Source organism: Ischnura elegans, chromosome 10 (assembly GCF_921293095.1).
Source record: "Ischnura elegans chromosome 10, ioIscEleg1.1, whole genome shotgun sequence".
NCBI classification, from domain to species: Eukaryota; Metazoa; Arthropoda; class Insecta; order Odonata; family Coenagrionidae; genus Ischnura; species Ischnura elegans.
Window position 1 is genome coordinate 16,300,246 of NC_060255.1, and position 24,811 is coordinate 16,325,056.

General features: G+C 36.1%; 1 protein-coding gene across 3 annotated transcripts; it reads right to left on the bottom strand.

Moving 5' to 3' along the window:
- On the bottom strand, window positions 1-24,811 carry LOC124167317 (adiponectin receptor protein). Of its 3 annotated transcripts, none has more exons than XM_046545294.1 (7): window positions 24,727-24,811; window positions 23,218-23,760; window positions 16,165-16,432; window positions 14,459-14,639; window positions 10,421-10,608; window positions 3,958-4,151; window positions 1-2,120 (listed from the first exon to the last, which is right to left on the bottom strand). In XM_046545294.1, the coding sequence occupies exons 2-7, from the start codon at window positions 23,668-23,670 to the stop codon at window positions 1,977-1,979; spliced, it is 1,428 nt and encodes a 475-aa protein (XP_046401250.1). In that variant the 5' UTR covers window positions 23,671-23,760; window positions 24,727-24,811; the 3' UTR covers window positions 1-1,976. The 3 variants fall into 3 exon arrangements, with proteins under 3 accessions (XP_046401250.1, XP_046401249.1, XP_046401251.1); XM_046545293.1 differs by lacking the exon at window positions 24,727-24,811 and adding an exon at window positions 24,407-24,638; XM_046545295.1 differs by lacking the exon at window positions 24,727-24,811 and adding an exon at window positions 24,160-24,371.

Below are 24,811 nucleotides of genomic sequence, written 5' to 3' on the forward strand. Positions count from 1 at the left end.
TAACATATAAAATTCGGTCACTTTATTCTAATCTTTCACACTTCAACTATTGTACCCGTTCACAATATATTCACAAAAATCTGGGTGGTAGGAGGAAAATAAACCATATCCGGATAAATTACATGCATCCAATGGATTATTACATAGTTTAGTACGTTTTTTGATCCGTCATCTTTTTCCTGTCCAATACCAACATAAGCCCATGACATTACCGCCACATGAGACAGCAATGAAGTTATTTTCATTTCCCAGCAGCATTCATTCGATTTTACAAGAATAAAGCTTCTATTAAATTTTCTTCACGGAATACTTTACAACCTTCCCTTTACACTCCATTTTCAAAAATTTAATCATATACAAACAAAATATTAACAAAATATTTATCACAGCCCCAAAACCATCGACTAAAATTTTGTTCACACAACAGAAATGAGCTTTAAGCTAAGTACCTGGAATTGGCATTGTCTGAGAAACCAACGAAGGAGTGCATATGAAAATGAAATAAGTCATCTACCTACCTGTGCAACATGAGAAATAATAACAAAATATCTAGAAACCAAAGAGGAATATTACATGTAATCAAGTTCTTCCATTCAAACAATACAGAGTATCACCTTATAAATTAAGCACTTTAAAATATTATGTATACAAAATGCAAAATTCAACCAATACAAAAAATAACAGCTTTGTAAAAGCTTGCTCTCACTAATCACACACCAGGAATAGGCATTCCAGATGTTTTCACTCCTGTAGATTCAAGAGTGAAACAACCTGGAATGGAACCAGTGGACCTAACACCAGGAATAATAACAATTAATTAACAAGTATCAGTCACCTTAGAACTGTTTAGAATACTTATTACATACCTTCATTCTTTCAAGTTACCATTACTGACTATTCAACAAAGACCATTTTATTCAGTCTTGCAGCCCTAAATCCTCTCAAACTGGAAAACTTTGAGAGTAAGAACCATTTACCTCAAAACACTTCACATCATACGACTGAAGTTCAGTGAAGGAGGGCACCATGTACGTTCTTTGATTTAATTTAGGATTATAAGTGTACACAGAAAGGAGGAATGAACAGGTGGAGAGGAGATATTCTTCCTCATCCCCTTGACCTAGCAAGCATACCCAACGTATTGTTTGCATCTCCCTAAAGCATGACACCAATAATAGAAACAGAAATTTTTTATTTGTTAATCGACCAATCCACAATGGCACTGCCATTGAAAAGTCAGGTTGATCATCACAGATCAGATCATTCAAAATCACTCAGATCTGCCATTTAAATATTGCAAAAGATTATGGAAAATAGACGAAGAACTATCAAGTGATCAATCACCCCTCAAGAGATCAATCTTTACTTTGTAAAAAAAGTTCTAGACATCTCCCATAATCTCCTAACACTGGTTCCTCCCAGGGTAGCACAATATGTGCAAGGGAACAACATATACCAGAGAGAATACATACACATTAGACCAGCTAAGGCAACTTATCGTGCTCAATCACTTTAGCATTTACATCCACATTACCACATTCACTCACACTCAAGCTTTGATGGGATATAGCACTCTGTTTCTCAACCAAGCCACAGCTCGATTGCATCATACCCTGTACGTGACTTGTGCCAGCATCACTTTTTTCACATACACTCCACCGCCGCCAAGACCACCATTCCCAGCTCGACTTGGTGACACCTTCCTCAGCCATTTCATGTTTATCACACAGATCAAGGGCCAGCCTTTCCCCAACCAAGTCGCCACAAGCCAATTTATCTTGAAGTGCATGGTAACCATTCACCACCTCTGCTTCCAGCAGATTTCTGCACCACATCCATGGGCCATACTCCTCTTTATCATTCCCAGTTGAAGCAGACTTGGAAACTTTTGCAGAAACGCCATTCATCACATTTCCCAAATTTGGTCCTTTGCTGGTAGGATCTAAGTCGTACTCTCCCACCCCAACGGCCTCGGATCAAAAAGAAGATGTTGCACTTCCCGGAGGAGGATCTGCACACTCACCCACGGCCATACGGTACATTGCCATCTCAGATATGCCGTAGAAGTGCACAAGAGCAGCAAGAAACACCAAGATATGGAAAATCTGATGACTTTGCCCCTGCAAAAGAAGAAAAGAATCTCAAATGACCAAATAATTTTTGCATAATCATGTAAGGAATTTACAGTGTTTTCTCAAGAAAATTTAATAGACACACAACACATAATTATGGAATAATGAGCAAAAATTTCATAGTTAAAATATTATTTCCTTCGACCTTCCAAGAACTTGACCAAATGAAGGCACCATGCTACATTTTTCACCTTCGGATATTTTTGCAGATTTATATTAAATTTTCCTGTTATCTGGTATTACCATGCATTTCAAGTAATTTTACTTCCCATTTGAACTATGTAGTTGAAGTCACTTATCACTGTCATTCAAAAAGTTTTGTTTTATAAATTGGACATTTCAGTGGACTGCACACCCAATCACATGCTAGAAACCCAATGCTGTCTCTGACAAGACAATATTAAAACTTTTCACCATTACCACCTTCAGCATAGATAACCTTGGGAACAAGTAATTCCGAGTCCATGAAAGTTAGGTATTTATTAGGTGCAAATGTTGTATATATACAAATTTTGAAACTTTGAATAATGTGTATTTCAAAGGAAAAAAGCTGTTACTATCAATTTTTAAATCGAAAGCAAAAAACAGAAAAATTTTTAATGTGACAAATGAGACATTTTAACATTGATAGCACTGTAATCCCCAAGTACTTAGAGTCATTAATATCAGGTTGTATTTAGTATCATCAAGTACATTTAATTTGATTTGACTAATATTCATGCTGATGGAAATGTGCGATGACTAATGGTAATTTCATGATGCAGGTTATAGCTGCCATCAAATTTCTACCACCAAAAGCAACTGGGATAAGGGAAAAGGGACATCTCTTCAGTGATTATTTACCATTAGCCTAGGAGGATCAAAGAATTCAGAAAACAGACATTTTAGACAGGAAAAATCACTGTCATTGGGTAATCCACTGCAGCACAAGAAAATGTGAATATGTTTTGCAAGCAGCCTACACCATATTATGTTTAAAATGAGGGGCATCATATTAACTCAACTAATAAATTAAAATTGGGCATAAAAGTTACATTCTGAAGTTTCAATACCAATATTCATCATGACTGACCCAAACTTATGGGCACTCAGACTGAAAATATAAAATACGATTTTTTTCATTGAAATAGCTTAAGTAAGAGGGAAGATAAAAATTGATTTGGAAATAAACCATGTCGGTAATATCATTTTGGATTAGAAAGTTTTGCCAGGTGTTACAATTAGCTTTGAAAAATATGGTGAAAAATGAAGCACTTTAGTGATGACCAATGTTTTTCTTATTAAGTAGTGAATAGCAGGAAAGAGTCTTATGGCTCTACATGCTAACCAGTTATTCTTTAAATTCTTGGAAACATGCATATTAGATTTGAGTTTCTTCACCCTGGAATTTGAAACTCTGAGCACTCAGGAGAGAATAAGAAGTGATAGGCTCTCTCTGATAGACTTCTTAAATAAGGAGAAATTCTCGTCAGTAATCTAGGCCTCCCCTCTAATCACGATCACAAGCCCAAATATCGAGCAAGCAAAAATCCTGGGTTCTAAAATACACAAAGAATGAAGAACTGTATATATTTTTTAATTACTTCTACTAGCATTGCTGCTACTAGGCACTTTTCATCCTATTATGAAGTTGCTATAAAAGTTGAATACAAATTAGACCGAATAGATTTTCCAAACACTGCAATTCCAGTTTTCCACAATATTATTAGGTGTGAAAAAAGTAAAAAATTGTGCAACACAGGCTAGTACATACATCTCAGTTTTACTCATTACTTACACTTCAATGGAGAGCTAAGAACTACAACCCTATTTTAAGCATACTTACAATAATATCACAACTGCCTGGAAAGAACCGTTCTGGTATCCTGAGTGTGTAGAAAAGAGCTCCAAGAATGTAAAGAGCACCCATTAATATAAGAGGACCCAGAGCTGCTTGGTTCACCGCATTAAGCCAACCTTGAGATACTGCGTAATGCACTGCTGGTATAACCCCTGACAGACCAAAACCCATAAACACTCCTGAAAAATAAAAATTCAACCAAATGCTCAAAACTTGTCTTAACTTTCCAGGAGGAGAACCATAAAAACCAAAATTAAAAAACCAAAGTACATAAAAATAAATTTACATCCATGAAACTTAGATAACTTATTACAGAACAAAAATAATTCCCAGTAACTATAGCAAGAATTATAATTCCACTAGCACTCAACTGTGAATTGATTAAAATTGCATAAAATTTGGCAATTATGAAAACACTGATGCAAACAGTATTTACAATGTTAATTAAATCTTTACATGTGACAACAAAATAAAACTATGTATTTCTTTAGATAACTTTGGAGCCACGGCTCGCCACTTGGTCATGACAAAAAATTTTAAACAATTATGGCAGAGCTAACAAAAATTGACATGAAGTACTGAATTGGGAAATATTACATTTACGTATTCATCACTCACTAAAAATCGATACAAAAATTCTACATTTAAACAGAAACTACCAACACAGAACATATGCCATTTGCAGTCTAGAATATGAGATCTCAATGAATTTGAGGAAATACACCCTATGCATGGCATAACAAATAGCCGAGATTTCTCCCTCCAATTAAATGAAGAAGCAAGAAGTTAAGTCATCCGGAAACATAACATTATAATTATTTTAAATTCTGAATCCAATATGGATCACACCATTCTTCCCTAGAAGTAAAATATTAAAAAAAGGCAGCAAAAAGCCTACATTCACATCACCAGTTCTTGGCATTTAGATTGACCACATCAAATAACAAAGCTTTACTTTTGAAGTATGTACTTGCTAAAATCAGAAGAACTAGAGGCAGGGGTCAAATGAAGGGCCACATGCATGTATTTTGTGAGAAATACAGCTAGAGTTTGTTTGAGACCAACAATACCTCAGATCCACCAATAAGATTGATTCTCCTGCATTATGCCAAATTGAATGCCTTTAATACACATTCTCAAGAATAACAAAATGCTAGTGCTATTCATGTCACTGCTAACAAAGGTCGTTGACAAGATGGGAGGTTAAAGATTAGCAAAAAAAACACTACCATGTCGGATTTCGTTGCTTTATAGCATTATGAAGAAGCAAACTAAAATTGATCTCCAGATACTATGAAGATAACTACGATCATTTAACTCTCAATCTCAAAAACAAATAAGCCACATAAATACAGCACAAAAATACATTAGGTAATTTATTGATTCATACTCCACTTCTAGCTGATGGAGAATGTTCCTATCTCCTGTAGCTCCTTAAGAAATAGCTCAGTTTGGGTCAAATACAGACTACAGAATAGGGTGGTTTCTAGTGATAGGTCGCTTCGATTCCTCGATTCTCGACCAAGAACCGGAATCGAAAACGAGTACTTGCCAAGGTGAAAAATCGATTCCGATTCCAGTAGTACTTCGAACAACAAAATATACGACCGCATTTCCAACAGTCATTTGAATTTTTGCACCACGTAATCGTAATAACAAAACACATATCTTCCAGGGATGTGTGAGTACTCGAAAATTCAAATCGATCGAGTAGTTGGTACTCGACTCGAGCGTTTCGAGTAGCATTACAAATGTCGAGTCGAGTAGTTAAGGTTACAGAGCTTTCGAGACTAGTAGGTCCAGCAATCTGCCGACAGGAAGTGCTATCATGAAACTCATGTAGTAATACAGTTTTTAAAGCCGATAAGTCATTCTAATGCCTTGGCCTGGTAGATTCAGCTTGCTGTATACTCTATAGTTGTCAAAGTGGGCGCCGAATACCTTTACGCCAGCCGCTGCGGCCGATCGTCTTCTGACCCGGCGCACACCGGTCCAAAATTGGAAAAAGCTGGTATAAAGTCCAAAATGACCTTTTTGGGAGTAGAGACTTGAAACTTAGCGTAAATACTCAAAAATCATTATCAGATATAGATTTATATGCCATTTTACATAAATACGACCCTTTAGTGATGATACAGCCCAAACATGACCAACTTTTCAAAACCATGTGCGATCTCGTTAATCCTCGAAATTTTTTAAATTTATCCAGGTGGTTTTGCGTTGGTATGAGTTTTATGGAATAAAAAACGCAATATTCCTTTGATCTGGTGCTTTGCCTATACTTTCAATGACTTTTGAAGATTTTGGCTCTCATCTGTCTGGTTTTACAACGCAAAATGGCCAACCCGTTTTTCACGTGAAATTTGACATAAAGTAGACATTATCTTTCGTTTACGTATAAAATAAAACTCGGAAAATTTGGTCCACAATGTAAAGTAGTGATTTATAAAGATTACTAATTAGAAATCTTGGAAAAAAAAGTTTGTTACGAAGGCAATAAGAGCGATTTTTCAATCGCGCGTCAAGGCTGAGCTACACGCCGCGGAACTCTAAGGCTCGGTAACTGTGGCCGATTTTTCAAGTTTTTTAAAACATTAGTCTTGAAAATCACCATTTAAAGCATGGATAATCGTCTTAATTGACTTCAAACACTAAACTAAGGATGTTAAAAAGGATTATGTATAGATCAACTAGAACATTTAGCGCATTACTCGAGTGAAAATACTAAGGATTGGATATTTTTCGGATCCATCCCACGCATAAGAAATATGCCTCGGGTATTGAAGTAAAGTGAAGAGATTAAGTCAGCATGCTTAAGAGAGAGAAAAATGAACTGTTTCCGTGAAAGGCAACAACCAATACCCTTTTTCCCTTTCCACATTCGCCGAGGTGAGTCACGCAGAAGGGTAGTTTTCACACCACAAGGCTCTTTTAGCCTTTTTTATTACTGCGTCCGACCGATGTGATACTCATTTGTAGCGTTTAGTTTCTTTCTTGAAGGGAAAAAAGGAAGAGATTTTAAGGTTGATTAAATGACGTGAGAAGTATAGAATTTTTTTGGCTCTACAAAATAAAGTTTAGTTCTTTAGTTCGTTCGCTTCGACCACTTGAATTCCATGAAGATTCAAGATCCAAAAAAATCGTTGATATAATTTTTAATAAGAATTCCAGTCTCCGAAATCTTGCAATTTTGGTAGGAAAGTACTTGCCCAGTCACACAAGTGTGTAGCAAAAGGCAATTTTCTGCAGGCAGTAATAATGTAACATGGAGACGTCAAAACCTGCTGGCTGAGCATGTAGAATAATTGGTTTTTCTGCCTGAGAATTTGAAAGGGCAAAATATTACATGATTTATATACGTAGTATGCAACCTTTATTACAGCTATAAGAATTTCTGTACTCAGGGCTCTCCTTTGTAGTTTGGATACATATATATGGTCGACATATTATGAGTGCCGCGTTTGGGATGAGGATTAATCACAAGAAAACTAAGGTAATGCGGTTTTGTAAAGCATCACGAGCGAGGAATGTGAGACTCAAGATAAAGGTGGGTGGTGAAAAACTTGAGCAGGTTGAGCAATTCAACTATTTAGGCAGTACGTTAGAGGAAAACAGATACAGTAGTAAGGACATCAGGAAGAGATTAGCATTAGCGAAGGAGGCGTTCATGAGCAGGAAGGAGCTTCTGAGAGGATCGTTGTGTAAGAGTTTAAAGAAAAGGTTAGTGAATAGTTTGATTTGGAGTGTAGCTCTCTACGGTGCGGAAACGTGGACTCTGAGGAAAGAAGACGAGAGAAGACTGGAGGCGTTCGAGATGTGGGTATGGAGAAGAATGGAGAGGGTGAAATGGACGGAGAGGAAAAGGAACGACGAAGTGCTGGATATGGTTGGCGAGGAGAGGCAGCTTTTAGATGCGATACGCAGGAGACAGAAGGTTTGGATGGAGTTAGTGCTTAGCGGTGAGGGGATGTTGAAAATGGTGTTGGAGGGTAGAATGTTGGGGAAACGAGGGAGGGGAAGGAGGAGAATAGGATTTTTGGATAGATTGAAAGAGAGTAGGCCTTACAGTGAATTAAAGAAGGCAGTGCTGGAAGGAAAGGGAGGCTCCCAGATCACCTCTTTAGTACTCCATGGAAACCTACCTTAATCGGTAGAATACTAATAATAATATTCTAAAGTAATACCTATCATGTAACACCACTTTTCAGGTATGTTCTGTTTTGAAATTTAGCTATTATATTTCAATTACATAGTGATGATATGAAAGATGCTTTTGTCAACTGACTCTTTCACAGAGTAATATTTTTTAAAGTGATTTTCTTATGGCCTGGAATTAAGTGATATTTTTCTTGGAGCCTATGGCATCAGAATCGATGGAATCGGTATCGGTAGAATCGGAATCGAAATGTCAGAATCGGAATCGGGATCAGAATCGATAATATTTGGAATCGACCCATCACTAGTGGTTTCCTATTATTTTTTTATTGCCTAAATCGAAAGATTATTACTCCTGGAGTGCATATTTCACGCTTTTAGATTTTTAAACGAAGATATCTATTTTTTGCAATTAAATGAAAAGTGAAAATTTTCAGGCGCACGAAAACGTGACGGCTAAGTATGAATGCTGGGAAAACTCCGTGTGACGTCGTTCTGGTTCCCGCTGCCGCAAGTGAGGTGACCTTGAGGCGAGGCTTTGAGCGCTGATACGACATAGGATGCTAGCAGGTAGCAGAGTACCCTGCTAGCGGGTAGCGCTCGGCTTAAATAAGGATAATTAATACCTTATAAACGGAGGAAACTTTCCGACCTTAGGCAGTTTTAATAGGTGATTTTTAAGAGATGTTTCCCTGAGCTCTGTGCCACATGCATACGTTGGTAATCTCAGACGATGCAAAACTCCTGACTACTCGTATGGCATCTAGGTCCCTGTGACGTCAGGTGGAGTGGCATCGCATGGGCGCCAATCTGGCCTTTTTCAAATGAGGTTAAAATTGACCATTGCCATTCGTCTAAACCGGGATTTCTAAAACCAAATAATTTGTATATTATGAATACACTAATGATGGGTAACGAATCGCAATCAATGCCTTTCGTTTTCTTTGATGAAGGAAACTACCCTATTATGGTTTAATCCCAATTCCTTTTCATCAGTTAGCCTCTCTATCATCAAGCACCCAAAATTACGATTTCCCTTGAGCCATTAAGTCATTAAATTTACTAGAACAATGCAGTCCAATTTAATGGCGAAAACACTTGTTTCCACCGTAATGAATCTTACCGCTATAAAAATGTAATGCATAATTTACTTTCCCAATTGACAGGTCAACCAATTTTTTTATGGCTGTATTTGAAATAATAAAAGCAAAAAAGAAATGACATTGATTTTTATTCTGTGTGCTCAGTAAGAATGTAAAAAACTGCTTTCAAAAAGGCAGAATCTGCTTGATTGAGGAGTGGCATCACAAGACTATTGCTGAATTCAATTTCTATTCTTAATTTACTTGAACTGTTCTGAAGTATTTTTTATGCTCTATAACCTAATTTATGAGAAACCTTATTCTCAAAGCTATTGTTTTGGATGAGTACCACATGAGAATCTGCTAAGTGCAATGAATCAGATAAATACGTCCTCAGCTGCAACCCGACAAATATATACATAGTGCTTTATAATTTTACTATTTAAATTTATAAGAATTAATGCAGCGTAAGTTACTAACTTTTACCCATGTGTATTAGTTGCATACCAATAGTTACAAATATGGTAAAGCAGGACAAAAAAAGTTAAAAGTTGCACTGTTTATAACGAATAATAATGTGTCTGGCATAGTCAGCAAATATTGTTCTTAATACACGAAATCTGAAATTAGATTAAGGAAGAGAATTTATGATGGTAGGGAAAATATATTTCACTGAAAAATGATATGTAGTCAACCTAAGTTATAAAATAACAATTTCAAAAATAGAATTCAAGGAGCCACTGCATTTCTAACTCCATTACATAGCGACCTTTATGGCATAATAGTGAATATGCTGATAACTTTGCCTTTTTTTGCCAAGTGGGTGGTTTCCAATATCAGAGGTTTCTAAGCAATCTAAACTGTCAGTTGATGCCACGACCTCGAATATTGCAGCCTTAAAAATATTTCATTTTTTCGGTGCCTATTATAAGCCAATAACATGCTCCATAAACTTAAAACATAGAATTTTAAGAACTGAGCTCCCAACTTTAATTTACAATCATTTTCTTGACCAGTTTTTGAAAGTAACAGATAACGTAATTAGACAATATTCCAACTGAAATATCCATGTTACTGCTATGTACAAACTGATGAGGATATTTTTAGCTAAATGCTTGAAATGAAACACAGGAATTACTGGCATAGCAAAATAATGGGGTTTAAAAAAAGTAACATAGTTTACAGAAATCAATGCGGGAAATCCAACTTACCCGCTCGAAGTGCTCTGAACCTTGGCTCACTGAACCTGTCCCATAGTGATACCACAAATGATGATATGCCCAGGAACAAAACAACGCTCAAATAAATGAGCATTTGTTTTGACTCGCAGTAGAAGCCATAATACAGCCATGGTACATAAGAGCCCATAATTAAAGTTGCTATCCCACAGTAGTCAAGCCTTTTAGAGTAAATGAAGAAAAAAACATTTTACACTTGAAATCCAACATGACAAGTATCTTAAACATTTTCCCACAAAAAAAATAAAAAGGTAATAAACAAACCTAATTAAGTAACTGTCCAAAGACAAGTGAAGAAGCTTAATGTGAAAAATTGCCTACAATGATGTGAATACCAAGCTTCATGTGATTCAATATCCAATCATAAATCATGACTACGTTCACTAGGGTGTGCTATTGTAAGAAAACCTCATTCCTTAATTTTAAAGTAGTAATAGCACAGGAAAGTTGCCACTTGTATAGACAAAGTAACAGAAAAAAATTGTAAAAATCAGTTGACATCTTCTGGTCGCACATAGGCCTTAAAAAAATTTACAAAAAACTTATTCCTGAAGTTCAGGTGAGGTGTTTTCTTCACTTTATATAATCTGAGAGTTCTATTTTCTTTTGTCAACCACCTTGAATATGATAAGTGCTCAGGATAATGCATGATCTCTGCTAAGCATGTTTTATTTTATATGATCAGTCCTGTAATTGGGCCAGTATGGCGTAGAAATTACAAACTTGACAACATTTTCAGAGCTTCAAGAATTTAGAGTAACGTGGCAAACAAAGAGTGAGACGGGATAACGAATCAGCGAGTAATGCTAATCTGAATAATAAAGCACAATATTCTTGTGTTCAAAAATAAAATTACTGTAACTATTACACTAAAGAAGTCTATTAAAAACATAAAAAATAACTCGCAAAAACGCAAAATTTTCAATGTATTTTGGTGAATTTTCAGCCTTATTCGCGACTAAGATATCAACTGATCTAAGCCAAATTAAAAAAAATGTTTTAGGGCTCTATTTGAAGACATTGCAAACTATTACATTACAAAATCATTGATTCAAAAATAAAAAATGCAAAAAAGAATTTTTTTATATTTTGTCAATTTTTATGGTCTAGCAGCAGCCGGGAGATGTCAACCGATTTTTTCTTTTTCTTTGTCTATACGATTTGCAGCTTTCCCATGCTATTACAACTTTGAAATAAAAAAACGAGTTTCTTCACCCCATGCTAATGTGCACACCATAGTATGAGCTACGACACCACTTTTTTTTGTTCATCTCCCCTTATACCACCCTGTTTCCGGCTGATTTCTTTCTCTAAGAGCTCTCTCATTTTAATTTAAACAGTCAGACAAATTTAAGTCACCAATCATTCATAACATCCTGCACTTGATGATAATGGTTTACACTAGTACTGTAGAGCACTGGATTTACATTTCACATTCAAGTAAGTTATTGACCACTGGATCATCCCTCAACTAATCATGTTGCAACCTCCCTCGCTACCTCCTTATTCTCCCTTAACTGCTTAGCCCACACTACTGCTTTTGTTTACTCTTATTCAGACAGTGACAGCAACAAAGTCCATAAAATTTGCAAAAATTACCGTTAAAATAGATTACTAATAGGCTAAAAAATTAGATGATTCATATATCGTATAGTGCTACAGGAAAGAAGATACACAACATTTATGTTAAAAATGCATGAGAAGTTGAAAAATGAGCTTTCTCAATAAAAGTAGGAAAAAGAACATTGTTCATGAAACCACAAAAAAACATGAGTGGTTTAATACATAAGGAAGAGCACAGTAAAGTAACACATTGAATTTTGCTGATCAATAGGTAATATCTTTATGAATGGAACTTATAGTAAAAAATAACTTTGAGAAGAAAATCATCATTTTAATACTCAATAAGAAGAGAGCACAGAGTGTGTAGATTTTTTGGCCATAAGCCTGACACCAAATGTGTTGCAGTTACTGAAAAAATCATCTACAGGAGAATAAAACAAAGAGCAGAGAAACTCCAGGATGAGGACTTTACTAATTCCTACTTAGGAAAAGCATAGTCTGCTCATAGAGAAGAGAAGAAAAACTGACATATATTGCATTTGTCAATTTAGAGAAGGCATTTGATAACGTGCAATGGAATTCAATGCTTAGAATTCTGAAAAAAATCGGAGTGCTCTATAATTACTGTAGAATTGTTAATAGATTGTATATAACCAAGTACCTGTGATCAAATGTGGACCCAACTATGCAGAAGCAAGAAATGGAAAAGGGGTGACACAAGGGTGTGCACTTTCCCCCATAATTTTTAATGTTTACACCAACAAAGCCATAGATGAAGTCAAAGATAAGGCTTTGCGTGTGAATATCCAGAGGAAATAATTAAATAAAATTAGTTGACAATATATCAAGACAGAGAATGATTTGAAGAAGACTTCGACATATATGGAAAAGACTGAGGCCAAATATCAGCTAAAAATCAACAAAAATAACCCTAAGATATTAGCATGCAGTAAGAGAGAGGTGGTTAGGACAACCATTAAACTAGGAAAACAAAAGCTTGAAGAGATGAAAGAGATTATTACCCAGGAAGCCAAATAAAAAAACCATGGACAAAGGAAGAAATAAATACGTAGTCAGCAGAATAGTACACACTAAGAGGCCTTGCTGCAGAAAGAATCTACAAAGAGCTGAGAATGCAAGTATAGAAATGAAGAAACAATGCATCAAATGCTCCATAAGGATCATGTTTCTTCGTGGAAATGAGGCTTGGACATAGACAGCTGTAGAGAAGTTAAGAGTGGAAGCATTCAAAATACGGTGCTACTAAATAATGATGAAGATAAAATGGATTGACTGAGTCAAGTAATGAAGAAGTGCTTAAAAGAGAAGTCTCCCGAAAATCCTGAAGGGAAGGCAGGACAATTTAGTTGGCCACATTATGAGGCCTGATGGCAACAACCGTAGAAGGACAAATTAATGGGATGAAGGGCAAGGGATAACCCAGAATGCATTATGATTGACAGGTTACATAGATGGCAAAAGAGAAGAATTAGATCACTATGAAAAGCTGTCAGACAGTACAGCAGAATGGGGAGCTGCATCAAACAAAATTTTGGATCGTTGACTTATGATGATAATAATAGAAAATTAATGCCATACGCCATGAGATCCAAAATAAAAAATTATTCATGGAAAATGATAGAATAAACCTGATAAGGCTCACTGATATATTTGAATATCACAACTGAGGTTTTGTAAAATGGTCACATATTCGGGTGCATCAATCATGCATGCATCTCCTTAAATATCAAGTCTGGAGTGACAGTTAGGACCTCTATCTGTAGGGAAAAAGTGGGGTGGGAGTTAAAGGATAGGGGGGGAAGTAGCAGTTGTAGGATAGGTGGATTTCCCTGTTTTGATGGGTCTTCGAAAGTTCAGGCATAAAATAATGAATTTCCAGAATTGCACTTGCACATGGATCACTAGGGGTAATTTTTCTCAATGGCACTGAGTGGAACAAATTCCAGGAATATGTTATTGCTCACAGGTGGATGGTCACCGGGAAATATCACTTTAAACAAACTTAAACCCCACAAACAAACTTTTGAAGACCCATCAAAACTGGGAAATCCACCCAACCTAAAGCTGCTGCATCCCTCCCCCATCCTCTAACTCCCACCCCGCTCTTTTCAGATAGATAGATGTCCTCACCGTTGCGCCAGATTTTATATTTAAGGAGATGCACGCATGATCAATGCACCTGAAGATGTAACCATGTTATGAAACCCGGGTTATGCTATTTAAATTTATCAGTGAACCTTACAAAGTTTATCCTTCCATTTTCCATAATGGAAAGGTTTCACAAAGTCAAGCCTGATATCGTTAGTTATATAATAATTATTTTTTAAATTCAGACTTGAATCTTGAACAATTATTTATGATCAAAAAAATTAATATCAAACTAATGTAACAAATATTATTTGCACTTAATGAAAACATGATACTTACTTGGAAAAAAGTTTTCCTACAAACTCTGAATGGCAGTGCAGGGTATGGAATAAAAATGAAAGTCCAAGACACAAGATTGCACCATTCAGGAAACAGGCAAACGCAAGTTTGTCCCAAAGAGTAAGATAAATACTTGGTCTAGTTAGAACATAAATTTCCATTACTATAAACGCCACACAACCTGAAACGCAATAGAGAAAAAGAGCATTACTAGAATGCAGTGGGTTACAAGATCTCATGAAAAAATTACTCAGCACATTTGAAAATTTTCACCCGTCCCCCAACAGTTGAGGTAGATCCTAAAACACCAGATCATAACAGCAGCACAAAAATATGGGAAAAGCTAAACCTTACAGCAAAGAGAAATGCTGATGTCCTTCACTCAAGATGGTGCTTGAAGTTTTGGCAATATTGAACTTCAAAGGACGAAATGAATCGATTTGACTCACAAGAAGTGGTCGCTAAATACATACTTTAATTTTCATTGTCATTTTTTTCTAATTACAAATATATTTTTGACATCACCTCCCTCTAAAGGCTCATTGAGACATTTGAAGAAGGATAAAATGTGAAAAAGTAGTTACTTTACGGCAAATTCGGATTCCAAGAGGGAAAATGTGAAGTGATACCACACACAGCCTGTTTTCAGTGGCATGCAGGTTACATACACACGTCATTTGTTGATCATTCTCAGACATTATGTAACCATTAAATTCTTTGTCTAAACTTTAAACTTCATCAAAATTATCTTGAATGTTATATTCAACATTGGTTATCGGTAATAACAGCTTAGTTGTTGTGATTTATTCTCCATAGGTGTTTATCTCAAAATTCAGCCTGAATATTAGCTATACGTGAAACTACAGGGCTTGGGCAGCAGTGGTTTACAATTTCCAACTAAGACAAAAATTTTGAATCAGAAAGAGATTAGAAACTTTTTCTTAGTTGGACCTGATATAAGATGGCAACTTTCCTGCATAGGGTAAATTTGAACCTGAAAAATAGATATTTTTCGATCCATCCTATTCACCATGTCATATCTGCGAATGCTGCCAGTTCTGGCTAAAATTAAGATGGGTAATTTTTCCAATCTATAAGCTTTACACATTATATGCAAGGCATGACAGTAGTTGAAAAAAACGAGATGATGGTTCAGGGAACACCAAATCAAAATAGGATCAAGTCATAAGGAAATGAATAATTATGCAAAGTATGAAGACAGAAACTTATACTTGTATATCTTCCCAAATCCTCTAAATGTCAAGAATAAATTCACTATAACCTCGCAAGGGCTGCGTAAATGAAAAACTTTGCTCACAGTCATGTAATAAGATACATGTTCCAAACATCAAATCATCAGTGCTGTGAATTTACCATTTGAATGGATCATAAATCAAACTAACGTCCTCCCCAATTTCTAACTTGAATTCTTGAGACCCAAAAAACTGTCACTACCGCTAATGAAATTTCCTTTGAAAGAAGATGGTGTGGCATTTGAACTAACAGGCAATCTGGAGAATAGGCTTTACATTAAATTCATGGAAAATTTTATCAAAACGATCCATAAATGCTGACAGTGACTGTGAAACTAATACTACACAGATGAATGACCTACTACCAGCAGTCAAGGTTAACTCATTGATTCATTGCTAAAATTAAAACTGAATCAACTTCATTACATTATCCATCGAGTCACACACACTTACTCAACAAATGGGTCCATATATTTCCTGTCTCTGTGTGCACCCGGAATATGGAGCGAAAGCAAGCGTGGAATGATGGTAGTGGTGGTCTGTGGCCTTTCCTCAAGAAGTCATTGTCCTGCAACCACTTAGGAAGATGATGGAAGTGGCACACTCCCCACGAGGCTCCCATGTAAACCCTTCGCAGCAATTCTTCTGCGGTCTCGGTTCCATTTGCCCCCAGCTGTTCAAGGTCTCCAATAAGCTTCCCCTCACGTAAAGCTTCAGTAATCTACGGAATAAATATGAATGATAACAATCACTAATTGTTTATTCATATGGGATATTTTCTACGAACACTAATTGCATAAAATTAGGTAACAATATATGTAGGCTGACAATACTCCTAGATAAATTTCACCAAGGTAGAATCTAAACAAAGCAATAGCAGCTTTGCATTACTGATTACTAATAAGTCATTACATTACAATAATTTCTCTGAAAGACGTCCATTTAAGCTTGATCCAAAATGGAAATTCCTACCAAAGCACTAGTAATCATTCTCACTGCCATAGGGATGGATACACCCCTTCCAGCTGGAGAACACACAGAGATTTAGGTGAGTGTACATACTTCTCATCACTCCCAGGCTAAAAATCTGATAATCCACAAGCTGTTGGAAGTGAACTTAATGACATTTCTAATTTTTTAAATCTATGTCCACTCTCCATTAATAAGAAATAGATTCAATTTTTCCTGAAACATGAACTCCTGACCTAATCAATGAAAAAGGGATGTAATGATGTCTTAATATATATTTTCAGAATAATTATTACTTCTCACTAATAACATGATCACTCTAGCCTAATAAAGTAATTATATGATCATACAAACATACATTTCAGATTGCATAGAGTAAAGTTGCAGTATGCAAAATAGAACATGTAGTAATTCTTACATTACTGCACATCCAGTTGCAAAATACATGCATGCAAAGCTTCAAAATGTGTACCTTTACGCCCAGCATAAAACAGTAAATGCCAGACACCACGCAAAAGTGTCACATAAGAAGACATATGGGTCCACAATAGATTCTGTGATCTTTAATGCATGAGCTCCACACTGGAGTGTGCTCCAATACATTTCTTTCATGTTGGTGGTTACTTATGGGAAATGGTGTGCATGCTTTCTCGAAAGCAACCACCAGCATTGATAAAAGAAGCTGTGAAAATCTTTAAACAAAAACATGTCTTTCATGAATTTTTCATTTGATTTTTACTAAAGCATTATCAATTCTTTAGCAGGGAGTCAATGATACTCAAAACTGTACTTTTAAAACAGCAGGGACAAATGTATAATCATTGATCCAGAATGCACATGACAAAACAAGTAATAACAGTTAAGTAATACCAGTAAATTGATCAAAAATTTCTCGAGATTCCCATTGGGTGTGGTATTGGGTTATTATTGTGGGTTGAGTTATTCCCGCTGGGAATCCCGAGAAATTTTTCATCAATCTATACACCGGAAAAACCTAAAATTTCACAATAGCAGTAAGTAAATGTTGAGAAAAAAGTATGGCCTATTCATAGTATTTGAGGAAAAACCTCAGCTGTTGACATAATACTGAACAAAGTACACCAGGAACTATTTGTTCTCAACTCAGTTAATGACTAACTGCAAAGCTATAGGAACTGAATAGATCACTATTGCACTCCACAAAAGAGAAGGATTAGTGAATGGAACATGGTCTCCCATCCAATCCATCATTTTCAACAACTAATTCCATACATTTGATTTCACAGGGCTTGAGTGAATAAATACTTTCATTTTTTGTTTCTTAACTACAAAAAGATGTAAAACTAGAAAAATTTGATATAATTTCCAAGCCTCGGAAGCAAATACCCCTGAAAAATGACAAATTTTATCAATTGCCGCAATAAATAGGTTGAATGCGGTATTCTATGCTTTCAAAATGCTTGCATACTTAAAGTTATCTACCAGCAAAGGTATTTTGCTATGAGAATTAATGAATTATTCCTGCCGTCTCCCATTCCATCATAAACATCCACCTTCAATTCATATTAGGGCTTACTCCCTTTCAACCTATCTAAAAATCCTATTCTCTTTCTTTCCCTCCCATACCCACCATACATTCTTCTCTTGAACACTTTTTTTAATATTACCTCCCTGCTCAGTACTCACTCCATCAAAACCCTTTATCTCCTCATTACATAAAAATCTTTCTCTACAAGCCCTTTCTAGCACTAACACTTTCTCATTCAGAAATAAAACTTTGTAAGGTTTATTTCTTTATTTCCAATATGGAGAGGTTTCACAAAGTAAAGCCTGAAGTTATCAGTCATAACTTTCTCATTCATCTTCCTTTCCATACCCACATTTCATTTCCAGTCTTCTCTATTCTTCCTTCAATAGTGTCCATGTTTCCACAACACAATGCACTACACTTCAGATAAGATTCTTCACTAACCTTTTCTTTGAATTTTCATATAATGATCCTCTCATCAGATCTCACCTATACATGTGCAAATCAAAGGAATATCAGCAATGATACTTTCCATTTAAATATAAACTAATTAAGTTATCATTAGAACACCAATGCAATGCTTCAGAAACTCCAGCAATTATCATTAATTCTTGAATGTACTGAAGAGTTAGCCATGCACGTATTCAGAGTCCGACTTTTAACTATGATATCAAAGAAAAAACAGGCATCAATCCCAAATTTACAAGAAATTAAAGTAAAAATTATCTAACTAGCTCAACTGAAAAATGTACTCCTTCACCGTAATCTTTGGGTAATGAGATTGATAAAAAATGAAGTAAAAGACCATATTAACTAGTTACTAATGTGGTATTTCACCAAGAATAAGGCACTAACTATCTTCAAGGCAAAGTATTTGGTTTTAAATTCTCAACTTTTTATTGCTTTCTTTAAGTCCAAAATGAAATCCAAATTATTTCTTTCCGAAGCCCATTTCATTAGTGGAATTAGCTATAATTTTCAATGAACTCTTTGTACCATAAAAATAAGGTCAATGACTAGGCACCAGTATTTTTACAAATAAATCATATGACATCAGTTTTGAATTGGCTGATGGCTAAGTGGCAAAGATTTTATTTCAATCCATTGCAAATAATTATGGCCCAATCATGAATTAAAAATCACTCGGGCAACTGCCACTGCAGCTTTATCTTAAACCTTAATCACATGATACTTGACCCCGCGAAAGATGAGGGTGCCAGTACATATACCCAAAATCCTTTAAAAAAAAAAAACCTTCTATGCTCCAAACTGCTTTGCTTGAAAAACGCCCAAATGTTTATTGTAGGTTTCAAAAGTGATCAACATCTTTGTAAATTTCCACACTTCATTTTTTTTCACTCAACGTCTTTCTATGTACTTATTACATATTTCCAACAGCTGTCTTGAAAATTGTATTAAATAAATTAAAACTGGCAGAGTGAAAAAAATTTAAGTGTGGACATACACAAAGTTTTCTCTCTTTAATATGATGAATTTCTAGAATTTTATCGATCATTGATAAAGTTTTATGATATGCTATCATAGGAATATTGTTTGTTCACACCAGAATGATCAACTGATGTTCACAATTCAATTGTCACAATAAGCAAACCTGGTTCACTAACAGCAAATAGTATCAAGAGTAAAACTAGGACTGCAATAATAATGAGAAAGGCATCCTAGCTAGGATGCAAACAGAGATTGAGGATTCCCAGCATGTTAGCTATGTACTTCTCAAGTGCATGTGTACTCACTAGTACACTTGCACTAGTGCAAATTTCGTGTGATTTCGGCTTTAAAGCCGTTAGAAATATTTCTCACCTACTATCCTTGAAAAAAAATAGATGAGCACCCCAATGATGCTGCACCTCCATAAAGCTACTATCCTCAGGAACTCATGTAATTACAATGGGTACAGTAATATTTCTCAGAAATAAAATAGAATGGTAAGGACCATATTGACTTGGCACCACTGCATGTCTACTCCTACAATTACAGAGATACTTCACCCTACCATAGTTACCTTAGATACTTCGCAAATGAAAAGAAAGAAAAACATCATGTTCTATCAACTGTAAACATATGCACTCATCAAGAATCCTGATCTCTGTTAAAACTGTTTTACACGGGGCTTGGAGTTGCGCAGGTGAGAACCGCATTAATTTCTAAAATTGTGTGGAATTGCGCAAGTGCATGAGCGAAATTAGATTTTACCATCTTACGTCCATTCTTGCATGTGCTCTTGCAATTCACCACTCTACATGACGCAATTTTGACTGCGCTTAGTAAAACGGCCTATAGCCTTTCTTTAATCCTCTGCAATACTGTAAGTACTCTTAATTCTTCAATTTTCCACTTAAGTGTGAAGTGCATAGCACCTGTAGAGTGTCAACACAAAGCTATCCTTAAAATAAAAGTGAACAGTAGAGCTAGGGGCTCATTGTAAATTTCAGTAGATATTCAGTAGAACATTGTAAAGAACTTATGGAGATTTCTTTTAATTTTCTTCTCCATGAAATGACAAACATTGTCTCTGTTGTATTATCTCTTACAGACAGATAATGATGTTAATTGATAAGACAGATAATAATTAAATCTTTCCCATTACTTGACTATATTTTTTTTCCTCATCTTTTCTATCATAGATCTAGGGACATAAATTGTATAAAGCTTTTATAGAAAATAGTCTACATGCACAGTTGCAAATAATAACAGCATTCAAAATATAATGCGAACTCATTGACAACTGATATTATTGCTTAAGCTTGTTGAACCTTGTGTTATCATGGGAAACCTTGTTCCATACAGAACAGGATAGTAGACAGGGAAATATGTCACCTTAAGCTCCTTAAATGACCTCTTCCACAAAGGCAGTACGACAAATCTCTATCATTTCCCCATCACTTCAGCACATCTCTTTTTTGCAGTGGAGACCATCAATATGCCAATCAGAATGCAATTATTCAAGAATAGTCTTTACTGTTGACTGCAAATGATGCAGTAAAAGTGATGATAAGGCAAGAGAAAATGGCCAAATGAGCAGTGCATTGGTGATCAAACATCATTTTCATAGGTCTATAAAGGCTACTAATCAATGATCCATGAACATCTACAATGAAAAAAGTTATCAAGTAACATTCATATTAGTTGGAGAGGAGTAGAAAACCTGATAACACTCACCTTGTTATTTCATAATGATTTAAACGATGTTACAAGCTACAGAACTAGCAAAAATACATAGCACCTAAACAGTAACTCAAGTATACCAAGGGCAAACTTAGGATTTTTTTGAGAAGGGACAAATTAGAAGTTCAATAAACCCTACATCAACACACATTCAAACTTCAAGAAATATGGAATCAACCTCTCCTGAATTTCAGCCTATGGACATAAGCACTACCATTCTCATTTGTTGGACAAATAAGGAATCCAATTTTATTAAACTAAAAACAATAAAGCATTCCTATTAATGCAACTATTATCATCATCCACTAATTCAGTTTTGAGCACACAATGCAGGTCTTAATACACAAGTATGAAGCCATAAATTTATTAATGAGGACAACTAATCAATTCATGTGGTATATTAGAGGAAAAAGGGCAGGACAGCAATGGTATATGGTAAATAAAGGCATCAGCAAATGATGGACTTGTGAGAAGGGGTCATTTGATGAGAGAATAGTCGTGAGATATAAAATCCTAAGATTCAAGCATTATAGAGTGGAATTTTTCCATATTGAAATAAACACTTGCATTTTGCCAGGATTATGAAATTTATTCTGGCCTAGGTTTCAATATTACTTCACCACGCATGCAGTACAAAGATTATTTAGTAACATTGAAACCTAGGTTGGACTAAATTTTATAATCCTGGAAAATTGAAAGTGCTTATTCAATACATGAGAGACAACATTAACCCTGAGGTTGAGGGAGTTCAGGATTTTAGCTGCCAGCCAGTGCAGAAGAAACCCTCTATGCAGGAGGCACCCTCTACCACAAGGGCTGGTCTGGTAGAGTTAAGCCCCTTAGAGATCCTTATGGTGAGGGAAAATTACCCAAGTGCAAGATATGCAGGTAGCTATAAAAATTTTGGGTAAATGCCACAGTCAGTGTGCAAAACATATAAAAATGTTCCCGCACCACAGGGGTTAAAGGCTAGCAAAATGTATGAAAAGGGTGAGAAAGGCAAAAAAGCAAGTGAAAAGTCTGAAAAAAGCAATGCTGGATAAGGAGAACAAGTTGGAGCGTTTGAGATGTGACTAAGGATGAGACCGTAGAAGGTGAAAAGGGTGGAAATGAAAATGAATGAACTAGTTTTAGACGTGGTTGGTGAAGTGATGAAATACTGAAAGAAAAAAATCAGGAGTCTAAGGGTATGGAAGGAGCAAGTACTAAGGAGGGAGGGAGAGATCTGAAAAGCAATTACATGAAGCAGTGCAATGATGCTGGGCAAGTAAGTATGCACAAGAGCAAAGTCAATGGATAGAAACATAAGCCTAATGCCATGCTGAAGAAGGAAGTTCTGAGTCGGTATGAGGACAGATGAAGTTAAGAGCTAAGTTCAAAAATGCTCCACATAACCATGTATAACCTTAGAGGTAACCCATACATTAACAAGATGTAATACCAAACACAGATGTTCTCCCAAATAGCACTTCAAGTAGTGTGCGCAGACTGGTACCTGGGGAGTATTTATTTGGACCAAAAAACTGTACTCCCTGAACTTCGCCTCGTAATAGATAGCATACAGGCTACACTTACAGTCAAAATACTAGGTACAAACAGGGATGAAGGTGAGGTATGAAAATTTTGAAATGTTTCTAAATGTTGTGGCATAAAACACACACAACAATAATGCAACAACGTATTACTGACTTCATACTATCCATTAAAAATATTATTATACTAAGCAAATAGCCTTTGTCCACGAACTGTACCTAAATAGTTTCAATGCTTACTGCCTAATATCCTTTAATCTTTTGACAGAGAGAAAAATGAAGGTCAAACATAACCAGTACAAAAAAACGTACCTCGTGTGTAAGAAGCGTATCATCTTCTTCGGGCGTGCTGGGCAATGGGCAGCCTCCACCAGCAGCCTCTTCTTCGTCATCTTCGAGAGCTTCTTTCACCGATCCTTCTACAACTTCAACAGCAGCCACTGCAGAAGACTGTAAAAGTTCCCTAACTTCTCTCAGTTCGTCTTCCTCCTCATCGTCGTCTTCCTCATCCACACTCCTATGCACATGAGGAAAGTGCTCTGGAGAGGAATACGAAGAAGTGGAATGGATAGATCGTAGACTTCTAAAAGGTGTGGCTTTGTGCCCATCGTTGTTTAAACCTGATGTTCCAGGAACAGGACTAACATCACCAAGTCCTTCGGCAGCCGATTTGGAGAACGACAGCCCCCTACTTGGGACACGATGCCGAAGACCGTCGACCTTTCCACTGTCCAAAGTTTCCACTGCATCTTCAAAATCACTCATTATGGATGAAATTTGGGTAACTATTAACCTAACTTACTGCTTGCTACACTCCGAAGGTTATGAACTTCGGAGCCGACTGCATTTAGAAATCTGAAAAATAAACAACTTATTTTAATGCTCAGTTCATTTCATTCCGATTATTTGACACTTATTCAACAAGATGACCGGACAACGCGGGATGTTAATGAAATCGCCATGAAATTGACCCTCATCACAAAACAAGATTCACCACAGTAGTATTCAGCTTAGTATGAAACTATTGCACTTCAATATTTTTTGTCTGAAAATAACCACATATGCTCCATTCCAGCAGAAAAATTGAATTAAGCCGATCCCATTAACATCGACTAAAATGCATTCAGCAACTGCTACGGCACGATTGATAAGACAATTTTGTTACGGGAAAACGGTTGAATCGTAACATAACTATGAGCTAACTCTATCCTACTCCGCAAGATATGTTAAAATAAACTGAGCATAATATATTACTTTTAAAGGGAAAGTCGAAAATCCATTGCAATTTTGGAAATGATTTTACGCCTAGCTTCCAGTCGACGCCATCTTGTTACGCATTCCCCATAGAGGCGTCTGCTAAAAAGCTAAGACTTCAAGCAACACATAATTTTTCGAGAATAGAAGTCCGTAAATTGTGCAGCGTGCAATTTCTTTCGATAAACTATTTTAAAGTGCCAGAGAAGTCTGCCAAACTAATCGCAAGTAAAGAATCCAGACTCACATAATACACAATACACCAATATTGTTATATCACCACGCAACCTCGACTGCACAAACTTATGCAAAACTCATAAGCTAGAGGCCCGCAATTCCGCACTAAGTTGAACGGAAATTCTCCGAAGAAGATCGACACATCCACTAAAAAGGCTGGAGAGAACAAGCTTGCACCACAGACTCACGAACAAACACGGCTATTCACATATTCCTCCTCTCACAGACCCCAAGATGAAATAACTCACAAGGCTTCCTGACCATCACTTATATTTTCTATGGCAGGTATCAGCAAATATCCCCCCACACAAATAGCCTCCTCACACTTACCTACGACGTACTCAGCTGATTCACCTACTGATCATTCAAGGTTGTCGTCTGGAACTTACTTCGTTCGAAACGCCATCTCTCGGTT